Genomic DNA, 15828 nt, shown 5'->3' with positions numbered 1-15828 from the left:
AACTGGTTACCTGATATAACACGTAGTACCCATCCTTGCCCAAACTTCACCTGTTTTTATGGACAAGGGTAGTTCCTGCATTCTTCAAAACAATTAGTCTCACCTTCACTAAAAGGAAGAATGCAACTCAGATGAATAAAATAGATCATCCCCTAAGAGTGGAAAAAGTACACTATTAAAAAAATACTAGGAAGGGCTGTATGTAATTTCTAAGGCAAGCAACTATGGATCGTTGTGGCCATAGTCAGAGATGTTACTCTTACTTCATTGGAACTAGCTGTCTCTGTGTAACTTGCTGCTCAACATTTCCCTTTCACCCCCTAAACTACTCCTTGGAGGCCCTTCTCTTTCTGCTTCAATGAGGCACTGAGGCTTAGACTGCCTGAGCAGAAATTTCTTGTGGCCCCAGGTCATACCATGCCTGAGAATTACATTTTACTGTGTAAAATGCAGTTATGCAGTGATCCAACATAAAAGCATGAGAGGTGAGAACTAACTGGATTTCTGTTTGTTTGATTTTGGTTTTAATATCCACAATTTTCTGATTCTGAAAATGTAACTTAATTTAAGGTTCCTTACTCTCCAAATGCTTGAGGAAAACGAATAGCTATTATTTATAAAATGTGTTTAAGTCAGAAAACAGCAGTTTCCTATTGCAGAGAATTTTTGTGCATCTAATTTGCACTTGAAATTGTACAGTAAAAGAATGATTCATACATGCATTATTGCTGAAGAAAGGACACTCATTATTTGTTACAAAAGTTGAATTTTTAATAGGTGAAATCAGGTTTAGATCTTTTTAGCTTTTAATAGGAAAGTAATTGTTCCAGCGTAAAGACTATGTTCACTCTATTTGCAATGCTTCTGTAGAAGGGGGATGTAGAGAATCAGTTACGTGGCAGATAAGTCAAGAAAGTCAAGAATGCTGCAAAAACTTATCATTTCTTTTTTAACAGCAACTTGATCAAGAACAAGCAATTGAGTGGATTAAGAAAGAAAGGCTTCCAGCGTTTCTAGAAAGTGACTGTTACTTTGAATACAGGTATTGCAATCTTTTATGCTGTCTTTCAGTCATAAATCTGTATGTTTTCCTCTTTTGTTTAATTCATCTTGGTGGTATTTCTAAAGTGGTTTTGCCCTCCTCTTGTCCTCTTTTCTTTATTGTAATATTTTAGTGACCTGAATAAAGTAAAGTTAGTGACTTTTTTCACTCATCGTGCTGTAATTTTCCTTGACCATGAATTACATTCTATACTACACCATTACAAAGAGAGTAAGAATGGGATTTACTGATTTCCAAATCTCTGTTCCTCAGAGAGGTCATGGTAGCAATGCTTCTTTTGCTAATCAATATGTAAGCCGTATAAGTAGAAGTTACAAGTCTATAAAATTAATTTGGAAAAAAACAGGAAGTATTTTTTATTTCAATTATTAGTTTAGTGTCTTTGGGGCCTCTGTCAGAGTTTATCACAGTCCTCTGTGGGATGCCATGGCATAGCTGGCTGATTTATTACAAACTTGCAGTGTTTTTCCAGATGTCTATTCAGCACATGTTCAGGAGATCTAGTGTGCATTTTTGGGAGGACCTACCTCTATATTCCTTAAGGCTGTGTCTAGATGCAGATGATTGTAGGATGTTTTAGGGGTCCAAAAGGAGAGGCAGCCTGGAAGCATGGTTCACAAAACTTGTATTTGCTGATTGTAATAGCAGAGTGGTTACTGGGGTACAGACTTCTACAGTTAAAAAATGTAAAACGTTTTTATTTTTGATAACCTGGAAACTGCACTTAAGTTCAAGGGGGAAAAGTGTGCAAAGAACAAGCAAACTGTGAGAGTGCTGAATTATACCTTTGTTAACAGCCTGCTTTATCCATATCTGGGCCACATGAAACAATAACTTTGATCTTCTGCTGTAACAAACTATTTGATCAAGCAGAGTTACCAAGAGAATTGCATAAAACCATCTTTAAGCATGTACCTAATTTCCACTGACGTCAGTAGTTCAAACTGCTTTCCTGAATCCGAATCAAGATAAGTTCAGATGCTAAAAGGGAAACTTGTGTTTAAAGATGAAGACACCCTAACCCTAGAAATAAATCCTAATTGATCTCTAGTAGTGGACACAAATAAAACTGAGCATTCACTTGGTTGTAGGCTGAAGTGTAGGCTTCATCTTCCCTTCACATGTGACTTGGTTGACTTTGTACTTCTTTCTAACTTAACTAAGTTCTGCCCAGTTCTTGGGGCCAGAGCATCCTCACTGTTGTCATGTGGTTCTAAGGTTGCCTTTCCTGAACACTGCAATGTATTCACACTAACACAAAGTAGCACTGGAGAGCTGTTCAGTATTATGGAATCCCCACAGGTCAGCCAGCTGAACAGTGGTGCCAGCTGTCTTGTTATCAGCTGCAAGTTCCATCAGTGTAATCAGTGCTGTGGCATTCCTGCTGGAAGACTGCTTCTGTCAGGAGCCAGAGGTGTAGTCTTTGGTAGTGATACAGGGCTTCTGCAACCTGGGAGAATAGTTCAATTTTAGTGAACAAAATGTTCAAGTGAATCTGGGCAGGGCTTGGAATTGCAGAGATACATGCAATATCCTGAAAGAAGTATACTGGTAAAGCTTGGTAATGCAAGCAGGGCACTATCTATGTGCAGGTGAGCTGTGGAGTGGCAGTAGTGGCATTTACAGATGTGACAGCATTTGAAGGCTGAAATAATACCTAGCTGGACTCAGTGATCCTTGTGGGTCCTTTCCAAATCAGGATATTCTATAATTCCATTATTCTATGAAAAAAAGCAGATCATTAAGTTCTCTGTAGCCATGTTTTTTAGATAGACAGTTTTCTAAAATTGGCACTTCTGTGGGGAAATCAACTGTTTCTCTGATTAAAAGATAAAATTAATTATTTTCTTGTCTCAACATTTAATTTCAGACTAGCTAAATTGATATCACAGGTAGAATGGAGCAAGACTGGCATTAATTTCATTATAGATAGTGACTACTCTCCCTGGGTAAGGATAAGGAAGCAAAGCCCACGTTCTCTCCGTCCTGAGGAGGATGACTCTTCATTGACTTCATCATTGACTTCATTGACTATGGAGAAGTTCTATGTATCACTTGGCGAGGTAAAATAAACATATTTAGTGGGTGTAACATCAATATAGATTGAATTAATTGGGTAGAATTATTGTAACTGAGGTCACAACCTAATGGGACAACTGACTCTTGAACAACATAGTCTAGTGCTGGGGGGTTGGAAATAGATGATTTTCAAGGTCTCTTTCAACCTAAACCATCTTCTGATTCCCTGATTCTCTAAATAGCTTTTATATTCAAAGTTTTTCGTACTATGGAAGAAGGTTGATGAGTTGTAATACAACTTAAACAGAAACTCAGTTCATACAAGCATGCTCAGCTACTGTCGCACAGCTCTCTGCATTAGGAACTCTCCTTACAGAAAGCTACACAAACAGACTACACAGAATTCCTATGGACAGTAAGCTGTAGCTCTCAGAAATACTGCAATAAACAGAGAAATTTTAATTGTTCTATGAAACTTATTTTCCTAGGCTACTGTTTCTCAGGTAAAGGATTGGTTTACCTTGGCAAAACAAGGTGATTCTGTGAAAACTACAGATTCGTATACGCGTCCTGTAGCTTCTAGTAAAATTCAAGATACTCAGCATTTGCCTGGGCAGCATAAAAGAGATGAATCATTACCTGGAAAAGGTCCCCTTCTGGGTAAGTAACAAGGGTTACTTAACCCTGTGGTTAAGTGACAAGGGTTAACAAGGGTTTCATAACCCTTAACACAGCTCAAGCTAGCTGGAAAGAAAAGGCCTTCTAAGGAATTGTTGCTAACTCCACTTGTTACCTTCTGAGTATCACATGACATCTGAGGCTTCAGACAAGCTTTGTTTCTTTCCATAGCTACAACATTAAATGAAAGTTTGAGCTAGTAGCCAAGTAATTGTGTGTTAGTAGTAGTTTCTTTTCTTACAAATTTTTGTCTCATAGAAATCTGTAAGTTTCAGCTGAGTTGTTCTGGGCTTTTTTGGGGGAGGTGCATTAATATGTTTTGAAAGACTTTCTTGTCTGGATTCTTGGGTATTTGATAGCATATGATGTGTTTCAGCCATCTTCTTAGAGTATTTATGTTGGGCACTTAAAGGTCTTTTGGCTGCCATTTTTTATGAATCTTGTAAGATGTAATCATTTGGCATCCTGTCTATCTTCAAATTTATTTGAAATCGTTAGGCAAGTTCCAGAGGTTCTGGGAGAGAAAATACAGATGGACATATATCTCATTGCACAGCCTTGCTTCTGCTTTTTACACAGTAGCAAGAGGAAGAGAATCCTCAGCTCATATGTTAGGAGCTTGCTCTCTCTCCATTCTCAAAGATGTATCTCTCTCTGTAATTGACTTAGGTCCTGAGAAATGATTCTCCATGTTTAATTTCACAGACCTGTGTCAAGAGGCTGTGATTTTTCTTTGTCAAGTGAAAACAGGTGAAATAGTTTAGAATTAAGAACATATGTTTTAAATGACACTGATTTTTATGTTAATATCAGCACATTTTGCCATGTGTAGTTAGGAAATCGTGTAATTGAAGAGCAGGGAATCTCTCTGCCATGTTCCTAATCCAAGTGTCTGTCTGCGACAGTGGCCAGCACTGGTTAGATGTGGCTTATTTTCAGAGGAAGTTGAAAGGAATGTCTGACTAATTAGACAAAGAAGCAGGTTACCTGTCTAAGGAATGCCACAAACAGTTTCCTTTCCCCTTCAGGGACGGCATCTGCAAAAGCTGATGTTACCAGTGAGAGGTCCAGGGAGGCTGAGGAGGGCTGCTCGGTGGCCGTTGCTGAAGCTCCTTCCCACACGCGGTCAAGAGTTTATCTAGACCCAAAGTGGCACCGTGCCACAGAAGAGGAAGATGAACGAGGAAGCACAGCTTTTCAGACAGAGGAAGAATTCACACAAACATCCTCTCAAATTGCAATGAAGGAACCCTTTTCAGAGCTGACCCTCCAGTCAACTGCTGACATTGAAAGTAATGTGAAGTTCCACAAAACAACCTAAAGTGTTTACGCACAAGCTAATGAATAATGAATTTGCTCATGGTACTGCAGTCACTCTTTAACCAAAGTTCTTCTCCACTTACAGCCTTGGACTCCAAGGAAGATGTAAGAAAACAAGGAAGCTTAAGTCCAAGTTCTGAAAGTGTTGGGCCAGACAGCAGGGCTGCCTGGTGTATTAGTCACGGGACGTACGACACTGGCAACAGACATGAGTTTGAAAGATTCAAGAAGTTCATTAAAGGAACACTTGGGGAGAGGTACTGGTGGCTCTGGATGGATATTGAAAGACTAAAGGCTCTGAAGAACACTACAAGGCAACAAAGGTACTTCCCATTATTTAACAGTTGCTCCCATGGATAGATAAATGCAGGTTGGATAGATAAATGCAGGTTTTGAGATTTCAGTGCTTTAATACTTGTAACTTGGGTAGATAAATGCAGGTTTTGAGATTTCAGAGTAAATTGTAATGTCTGAGTAAACAGAAACAATTAAATGTGTGTCCTGACAAGGTTTGGAATGATTCTGCTGGAGCTGATAAAACTCTTTTTTTGTAGAGTCATGTTTGCAAGGCTTACATGAAGTCAGAATCATATTATTAAGGCTGTGTTAGAAAGAGATTTGGAATACAGATGGCAACAGAAAAAAAACCTAAAGAAAATAAATTCACAAGTAGGACATCAGTATGACAACTCCTTTAATGAAAGATTCTGCTGGATTCTGATAGTCTATTCTACAGCACTATACATTTTGTCTTACACATAATCTGTCTCTAATTTGTGGAAAAAATATTTTGGCTTCTGCCACTTGCAATTAAAAACATGTTGCATGGCAGCAGTTTAAGCAGTAGGATAAATTGTAGTTAGTTCTGTATAGCATTTGATACATGCTTATGTGACTATTTTTGTTGACTGCAGGCAACTCAGTAAGATGAAAAAACTGTACCTGCTGAGCAGTGGAGACTATTTCCTCAGTTCAGAAGTGTTGCTCAGACTTGAGCTACTGCATGGAGATCAGTGGAATATAATGCATTTAAGACAGATTCAGCCTGAAATAGTGAAACCATTACTTCTTTACTGGTATGAAAAAATGGACGTGAAATAAAATTCTATTGTTTAATAAATGTCCATTTTCTTTGATAAGCCTATTATTTAATGTCACTTATACCACTGCAATTATTAGAAGCAATGTCACTGTAAGTACTAGCACATGAAATTTTGGCTGAGCCTAAACTACATTGCAATCTGCTGAGAAGCCTGGTAGTTCTGCCTTAATACACTGTTCTCATGTTTCTACTGGAGAATCTGAGCTGCTTTGTGGATTTCTGCCTTGGGTAATGTTTAATTAAAGTTTAGTCTGCAGGACAAGGAAACCCCTCCAGGCACAGGAGGTTAATTCTGTCCTAACCTGTTCCCCATACTACCCTTCCCAAGTCCTGAGAGTGCTGTGTGTATGCCTTCATGGGATTTAACCCTCAGACTTTACTGTTCAATGCGTCACACAAAATGACTTTTACATATTAACAGCTTAAGTGAGGATATAAAATCTAACCTATTTCCAAAATATGTGCTAAATTTTTGAAGATGTTCTCTCCTCCCCAAGGGGATTCAACAAATTTCAGTCATAAACCTGGAATTGTGGATCCTCACATGACTTTTGGTCTCTGTCCTGGCCTACAATCCTTTCCCATGCTTTGCTGTAGGATGGATGGGGCATACCTTCCTGCAGACTGATTCAAGGGCAACTGTTTGTAATGGTGCAGAATTTGCAACCTGAGTTTATTTATGTGTAGTTTGGTTTTAGATTTGGAAGCATGCAGTATCTAATCATACCTTTGACACTAACTGGTTTTTAATCCTAGGTGCATATAGCACCATATCTTGGTACAGTAAACATCAGTAGGGAAAAAAAATGAAGCCAGATAGCCCAGTGTTTCATTACTTTGGAAAGTTCTATTTATTAGCTTTCTTCTCCCTAGGGGTCCCAGATTTTGTGTCACTCATTCAACAGCAATAGATGCTGCCAGTGCAAAACTGAAGTTCTGGCACACATGTCAAGAGAGACCAAGAGTGGACATTGATCCTTTCCCACAAATAGTATCATTGTTACCATTGACCCAAAAGTCTGACATCTCACCTTCCCTTCTTCAGGTAAGTAGGATCACAACATTGGAAAACAAAGCTTTTTCCTGTCAAAAATAATGACAAAACTCCTTGAATTCAACGGAACAAGGTTTTTAGGAAACTTAGCAAGCTGGTATGTTGAGGATGGTTACATATAAAAATGAAATAAACTTTCATTATATTTCATGCAAACAGTTGCTATAAATGGAGTCAAAATATCTTCTCAGTTACACCCTGGGTATTTCCTAAGTCCTGTGGATAGATATTTTAGCTGGAAGTTCTCAGAACTGCAAAATTAAGTCTCTAGCAATGCAGCTTCACCACTCAGCCTTGTCTTAATCCAGAGTAATTCTTGCAACTTCACTGCAGTTAACCTGGATCTATTCCTCATGTCTATAAAAAAGGCAGAATTCTGCTCATTTTCTATCACTACAGCCCTTCAGTCAGCTACACATGTTTTTTTTTTTATTTCTCCAGAGGGCCATGAGCCATTCAACAGACCTTTCCACAGTTTGTAGCTTTCAGGTGGCCAGTTCAGTTTTGTCACTTTTCTTCCTTGAAAGCCTGAGTGTGAGAGGTAACTTAAAAACTACAGGTTTTCAGCAATACAGTGTTAAGCCCCTGTATATGTGGTACTTGGAGAATGTGGATTGAAACTGTGCTTCCAGTATCAAGAACTGTATAGGCTATGCCACAGATTTGTCAGCACATACCTCTGTTACTTTAGGTTGGATAGTTTGGGGCTACAAGTATTTCCTTTGAAATCTGATGGAGATAATGGAGGAAAACAGTGGAACAGATTTCCTGTTTAGAAGAAACTAGATTCAGAAGCCATGTTCCTGTTGATCATGGCAGAAATGGGAGGAAGAAGCACCTGTGTCTTAGTGACCAGTTCACAAGGTGTGCTAACGAGCCAGGATTAGCTGTAGGTCAGACAGACAGGAACCTGCAGGTTTTCCAGTCCCTGTTGAACTTGACCCAAGTTAGGACCTGGTACCATGAACATCACAGAGTCACCAAATGACCCATTTCTTGCTGTTATTTTTTTTTCCTGCGAGAAATTTGGACTTTTGAATCTTCTAACTACACTGTGCTTGCAAGAGCTTAGAAAAAGCAGCAGCTCTGGGTGAATTTCTGAGGGCACTCTGAATGCAATTGGCATCTCCAAAAGGTCAGAGTGTGATTTTATTCAAAATAATAAGTGATAGTGTGGCAGAATGACCCCTTTCTCTCCCAGTCTGAGTGATTGTATCTCTCTTACAGTGAGCTGACTTAAGATAATCTTCCTAAAGTTTCACAAAACATGTTCACATGCTCTTCACCTGACATCCTCTGTAGTTCTGTACAGTGTGCTTGTAGCATATTTCCACCTGCTAAAAATGCATTTTCTAAGCTGTAGTGGTTATTAAGTTATGCTGAAAAATATTGAAAAATATTCAGAAATTTTTGCAACTTGCCATTTTACATATTATGATTGACAAGGAAGAATACTCCTGAAAATCCTTTACTGTTTTTAACCAGTCAATGAGAACATGTTAAGAAAACAAAAAGCTGGAAAAATAATTATAATTTCCTTATTTTTCTGTAATGCTTTTTACAAAAGTAGAAGAAACTCACCAACAACTTATTAAAGCTAGCTAAACCAAATTTTTCTTTGAAGAAATCATCAGGATTACTACCTACTCTCACAGGAAGTCAGATTCTTCAAAGGGATGATATTTCTAGCAGTAGAATGTGGTAAGTACTATAGTCCCTTGTGTATCTTTCTGCACAGCAATATACCTCAAATATTTCTGAAAGTATTTTAGAGTCTACTGTTTTCATTAATACTTTAATACAATTATCTGCTTAGTGAAGCACAGTTATGGTACAGATTGTTTGCATGGAGAATTCCTCCCTGGCTGATTAGTTTCTCGCTTGTTTATGCCACAACACAAAAGAGTTTATTTTCCCAAATACAAATGTTTTCTCTTGTATAATAGTCAATATTTTATACATTCATATTCTTCTAACCTGTCTCAAATGCTAACCCTCAGAGTCATGCTATGCCAATGATTTCCACAGGACAATATGAAAAATATATTCTTCTACAGTTTTTTTAATTGTAAATTTAAACTCTGTGTACTTTTTTCTCTACTATTCACTATATCATTACACCAGTTTTCTGCCCCTTCTTATTTGTTTATTCTGTAAGCAGCCCTAGATTTTTCTTAAATATGTATTAAAATTTTGTTTTGTTTGTGATCCAGGCCAATGTCAGTGAGCACAGACATGATTCATAGCTTAGCTCTGGATGGGACCAAATACTCAGAATACCAGGGTCATAGAAAGTACACCTATGCTGAGCTTCTCCATGTAAGTATGGTTTGAAAATATTACTTGTTTTGAATCATGGGTTAAAACTCTTTATTCTGCAGTATGAAGTAGTCAAAAATTGAGAGAACTTGGTTTAATTTTATGAGTGTCAATGCTTTATGCAGCGGTATCTTTAGAATGTCAGCATTTCCTCTGTTGTATCTGTCACCTATTGGATAGGAAATCATGGCACACACAGAGGTTTATTTTCACTAGAAAGTGTTGATCTTCTCCATAGTAACCATGTGTTCAGTAGGCTGTGATGGAAAACTCTCTGGATAAATGCTTCAGTGGAATCATTGCCTAGGAAAGTATATCAGACTTACAGTGAAAATTGAATCTGCTTTAGAAAGTCATTAAAAGTATAACATTCATAGAGGAAGATGGTTCATCTGTACAATCCCTCTTTATTGCTTGTGTACTTAATTCTTTTCTTTGTTGAATTATTGCCTGCTAAACAGATCTTAAGTCAAACAAACCTCAGGAGAGACAGGCTGCACAGATGAGCCTTTTCTCAATAACTGTTAAAATGCTGACAAATCAAACATATGAGATGTCAACATCTGGCAATCTAAAATATATCCAAAACCTTTCTTGTTTGTGGAATGGTCTCAAAACAGCCTGCTCTTTCATGGAGGTATTGATACTCACAGCCATACAACCAAAAGAAAAAACATTAAGAAATCTGGGCCCACCCGTATGTGCATGGAGTTTGTTGAGCACTTGAGTACATGCTTGTTTGTTTTGCACTTCAAAATTTATTTATTACTTCACTGCAGTCATTTTACTTTGTTGTTTTTGACAGAAGAAAAAGGTTAGTCTTTGCAATTAGGAGACATTTGCAGTTAGGAATGTATATTCAGCAGAAGTTCACACCATGAACTATTAGTTTTTATACATCATATGCATTTTCCCTCTTATTGACAGAAGAAAATATAATACATCCACACTGGTTAGACTGGAACCTACAGTCAAGACCTCATAATTTGCTGTCACAAAAACGCACAGGGGAATGCAGGGATTAATAGTTTAACTTCATACTGGGGGGGGAGGTCTTCCTGCTCTGCTTCAAAAGTCTGGTTGTCTCCATCCTAATTACTATTTGGAGAGAAGCTGATTGCCAGCCACCATACTCATCTGCTTCCTCTTCTCCTATCAGAGACAGCAAATCAGCCATAATTTTTCTCTTGTGATCATCAGAAACTAATTTACTTACAGAAGCCTTTTCTGGCTTCTCTGTGGGCATTGACAAAATGGATGTATTCTTCATCAAATGCTCTAGGAGCTAGCTGTGGTAATGAGCATGGATTTCTGACTCGATAAATTGCTCACGATTTTGTTGCTCATGTCAGTGGTGAAACCCCAGAAGATGTATCTTTTGTTCCATAATAGTTAAATGTTTTGAGTCTTGACCAAAGAACCACCTCTTAACTTCTCTTAATCCAAAACATGGTAGCCTGAGCTGAGACAACCCTTGACAGCTAACTGATGTTGTTGAGCATCACTGGAATTCCCCAGAGATAAAGACTTAATGACAGAATTAAGGCCAGGTTTGTTTTTCTGTTTTAAGTATTGAGGAACCACCTTAGGGATGCTGTGATCACTTAGCTTCTCTGCATGTCTTCAGTCATCAGATTTATTCCATTGGATGTGAATATTTAGTGGGAAAATGGTGTGGAGGGCCATGATCAATTGCACATGTAGTAGAAAATGAAGTCTACTTCCTTGGGATGAAGATACTAATTGAACACACTTCATGGCCCTCCTTTGCAATGTAGTGACATTTGAAAATAATGAAAGCCTGTTATTCCTTGCTGTATAACTATGTTTTATTTGTCCAGGGGAAGAGTGCTGCTAGCAGTGTTATCTTCAGGGGATCAGGAATTGAAAGCATGCTGCAGTCTCTTTATTTGGAGAACAGAGCAGGCTACTACTTCACACAATTCTGTGAAAAGTCAGGGAATAAGGTATGAATATTTTCCTACTCTTGATAATTTAGTCCACAACTGACTGAAAGCCAAGTTATAGAGGGCAGCCAGACTGAAAATAAAAGAAATGGAGAAAGAAAGATTGATGACTGCATGAATTATTACTTGTGAGACTTCAATCCCTAAACAACAATAAACTGTTCATGTATATATGCAAACTAATGACAGGTCTTAACCAAGCTGTCAGATTCTTACCGTCTCAAACCCATTCGAATTCTTATTGTACCATCAGGGATAAAAAAAAGGGCTACTAATTTTTAAAAGCTAACCTTTAACTTGGCAGAAAAAAATGAGGTCTTAACCCACAAAAACCATTTTTTAAAAAGATGGGAAATCTGCTGTGCTATTACTAACAATAATCTGATTTCTTCTTACTTTTTGGCTTAGTGATGTCCAAAATCTTCAATATTTTTAAAACTTTCTTATGCTTCTATGAATATCCTTGTATTTCTGAGACACACAACACTATTTCTTCTATGTAGTCAGCAGATGTATCATTCATTGCTTGGTGTAAATTGAGGATTGAATTGGAACAGTTTATGAATATTGAGTTAGTGTTTAGTGGCTTTGCAGAAAAATTGAGTCTTTAGGGGAGATTTGAATGCAATGAAGATGGACATCTGTTTCACCACTAGCACAACCCAGAATCCAGCAGCAGTAGCTAGAAATGCCTCTGGCTTCCAGAAGGCAAGGTCTAATGTTTCCAAAGCTAAATACCTTTAGCTAAAACTATTAAATGTGTATAGAAAGAAATCTAAATGAAAGAAACTTATTTTTCTATTGGAGATAGGCAACCACCCAAGTGTCTCTATCCTTTCCAGGTGCCAGGCTCCTTTCAAAATTATTTGCTTAAAATTTTCTCTACAGCTGTGAAGCCTATTTCACTCATGTTCCAGGTCTGGAAGGCTACAGTTTCTGGAACAAAGTTCCCTACCCCTACCTTTTTGGAATGCATTCTTTATTGGTCAGTGATGGGGGTTTCAGGGTATTTTTAAGGTCTAAATCCCATAAACACATGATTAAAACAGAGGACTTGGGGAAAGATCTAGACTTCTTCTGAAAGATCTTTTGTTGTTTGTTTGAATTTATGAAATGAGGCCAAGACTCTGGGTCTCAGAAATGCATGTAATAAAAATGTAGTGATAATCCCAGTACAATATGTCAAGTACACTGTATTTAATTATTTTGGTTTTTGCTGCAAAATGCTATTTTGCCATGGCACAAACTCTGCATGTCCATTATCAGCATATCTTCTTTAGCACTGGCTTTATGCCACTGAAATGTGGTTACTCTTCAAATGTTAACTACAGTGTTAACGATTTTAATGGCCAATTATGCATAAAGGATACAATAAAAGATAGAGTATCACTGTGACAATGCTATGAAATATGTTGTTCTTCTGCCAGTATGCAACAGAAGATTAAATCCATTTTAAATTGATCTTGATTTATGATGACCCCAAGGAGCTAAATAATTACTTGCATTGGAAAGTCAATTTTTTATAAAATTGTGATATTTGGGTAACAATAACCTACAATATTTTTCATCTCTAGTTGTGGAAGAACTGTGTGTACTTTTGGTTCGACCTACAGGCTTATCATCAGCTTTTTTACCAAGAAACCCTTCAGCCTTTTCAAATATGCCAGCAAGCTCAAGTAAGTTGTAAATAATGTGTTTTTCTTTCAAAAATACATTTATTAGTTCCCTTCACAAATGCATTTGTTCAGTGTAAAGACTGAAAAGAAGATAGAAAAGTTTCCAAAACTTGACAACCCACACCAAAGTAAATCTGTGTTATGGGCAGTAAAAGAAGCTCTTTGGATTGTTTCCATGGAATTTCTTGATTCAAAAGTTAAACATGCATAGTTTGATTTCCAGGCTCTGCAGCCTGTTCCCAGTTTCATCTATTATACTCAGTTTACCTAAACTCCCCTTTGCTACACTGAGTCATATTTGGAAACTGTCTGCTTAGTGTTAACATCAGAGATAGTATTTTTTCTAAACCAACTAATTCTGCTGTACCTTTCCTCATCTCCTGTGTGGGTTAGAATTGCAGATGTCGTAGTACAGACCTCAGGTAATGACCTCAATAGTGAAAAATGATCTTTGTTAGCACTGTTCAATTTTTATGATTGTCAGGGCATCATTATTATATTTACCATGGTTGTCATCCCCCTAAATAGATCTTCAGACCCTCATTTAATGTTAAGTGGAACTGATATTTCCTATAAAAGATATTTTAATTAAGCATGCACTTAGCCCACAGTGGTGCTGAAGGCAGAGTAGATTGATTCCATCAGGGAAAGAAACTGCAACAGTGTGGTATCATTAGAAGAACTACGGGGAACTTTTAAAATCACTTGTGAAACTTTGGTCTGATTTTCCTCTCTAAACCTTGTATAGGAGTATATCCTATCCACATATTTCAATATATACTGTAATAGAGCAAAACTATTTCACATATCATTGGATCAAATATCTGTAGAGGGCAGGTGAGAGAAATCTCTTTATATGACATGCTCCTGAGCATCTGGACATTCTTGAATTTGTCTTCTTTTCCTTCTTGGAGGTTTTACTGGGAAAATAACAGAAGTTTGCATATTTGTCCAGAATTCTCATGTAAATCAGTGTTATTTGTACAGAAACTCCAAGCAGAGGCCAGGGCATGGGTTCCTCCCTCTCCTGTCTCATACTGGGTAAACGGAACTGTTACCCTATTTAGTTGTTTTCCCCTCCAGCTCTTTTTATGGCCTGAGGCTGTGGGCAACTGAATGTCCCCTTAAGTCTGACTGTCTCCTGTATTTGTCCATGCCTGTGTGTGGCTGGGGACCTCCTCACAGCAGATACACTGACCATATCTATTCTGTATCACCATTTTCCTGTGTGTTTTATTTCAGGCCAAAGCTTACCTTATAGTCTCTGATGGTTTTCATTTTGGTTTCATTTCACACCAGTTTACATTCTTTCTGTAGTGGTTGCACATCTGAAAATTTAAGGCCCAGGTCTTTTTTACTAATCTTATTTCCAATGCTGGCCTGGTGGTGACAGCAGAACATCGTACAATCAGTGTTACCAGGCAATTGCAGACAGTACATACACATAGCCATGAAAGTAAATACATCAAAACTAAATATGTGAAACCGTTCCATTAGCATAACTAACAGCTGAAATGTAACATAACAAATCAACACATGTGCTGCAACATTTGGTATCATTCTCAAGCTTGCCTTTTAAGGCTGCAGAAAAATTATACTTGTTTTCATTGGAACACCGTAAAGAGTCAAGCTGCAACCAATCTACAGAGTCTGCTTACGGAAGGGATGCCTTCCCAGATTCTGCACTCACCTTTGGCACAAGAAGACAGTCACTCCAAATGCTCCTAAGAGAATGTGAATCAGATTTGCATGACATATTGTCATATATATTTTACTATTTATTACAGAAAGAGACATGCAGAGACAGAGTGTTCCATATGTGTGCTGCCTGCTTCCTGTTAGAAACAAGAACAAATCTTGATTGCTGTGTATCTGCTACTTGTTGTTTCATTTGTTAGGCATTGCTATCTCAGCTTTATGATAGAGTAATAAAATGCTTTCCAAGGTATATATGCATTCACCTGGGGAAAGAAACTACAGTGAGATTGAAACTGGTAATCATCCAGGAACATACACGGTTATTCACTGTGAACAGATGCACATGAGTGTAAAAAAATTTGAAAATAAAACCAATAAAGAAACATAAAATTTTGGGGTTTAATTTCTTAAAACGTTATTTAGAATTAGAAAATTTAATACAGTTGTGGGAAATACAATATTTTAATGCTAGAATCAATTTAAATAAAGGGAGTCTTCATTACTGTGGACTTGTCAGATACAGGATTTATTCCACTTTAGTGGAAAGTGATGATGGAGGTTAAGGCAGTTTAGCCTCTCTGTTTAACACCAGCCAGTGCCTTGCATGCTCCCATCATATCACTCTGCCAGGCAGCCTGCACGAGGCGCTCATTTAGATCAGAGCAATGTCCATTCCTTTGGGCAGCAGTACAAAGCACTTGGACTTAAATCTTTCTCACATTTCTTGCTCCACTCCAGTCATTCTGAAATTGCTTATCAAAGCCTTCTCATCTGGGGATGAATTCACACCAGACCCAAGGCCTGTACAATCCCTGATTTGGAAAGTCATGAAATGGGGCCAAAGTCTTAATTTGAATTTTCTAAGCATTTTGTGTAATCAGGTTTGTGCAATTGTAAGTAGTTCCAATATGCAAACTGACCAAATTTCCAGA

At 37.7% G+C, this 15828-nt stretch overlaps 1 protein-coding gene across 1 annotated transcript in view; it reads left to right on the top strand.

Annotated features, from left to right (window-relative positions):
• RGS22 (regulator of G protein signaling 22) overlaps nucleotides 1-15828 on the top strand; it is a 58352-nt gene that overhangs the window by 15089 nt on the left and 27435 nt on the right. The window contains 11 exon segments of the mRNA XM_041412547.1: nucleotides 957-1042; nucleotides 2934-3126; nucleotides 3571-3742; nucleotides 4789-5052; nucleotides 5166-5403; nucleotides 5995-6156; nucleotides 7056-7227; nucleotides 8861-8937; nucleotides 9450-9555; nucleotides 11397-11522; nucleotides 13097-13198. Of these exon segments, the coding sequence (XP_041268481.1) occupies nucleotides 957-1042; nucleotides 2934-3126; nucleotides 3571-3742; nucleotides 4789-5052; nucleotides 5166-5403; nucleotides 5995-6156; nucleotides 7056-7227; nucleotides 8861-8937; nucleotides 9450-9555; nucleotides 11397-11522; nucleotides 13097-13198 (1698 nt within the window).

The sequence above is a fragment of the Onychostruthus taczanowskii genome, unplaced genomic scaffold (assembly GCF_017590055.1).
Source record: "Onychostruthus taczanowskii isolate IOZ18803 unplaced genomic scaffold, ASM1759005v1 scaffold4, whole genome shotgun sequence".
NCBI classification, from domain to species: domain Eukaryota; kingdom Metazoa; phylum Chordata; class Aves; order Passeriformes; family Passeridae; genus Onychostruthus; species Onychostruthus taczanowskii.
This window is presented reverse-complemented; position numbering and strand designations above follow the sequence as displayed.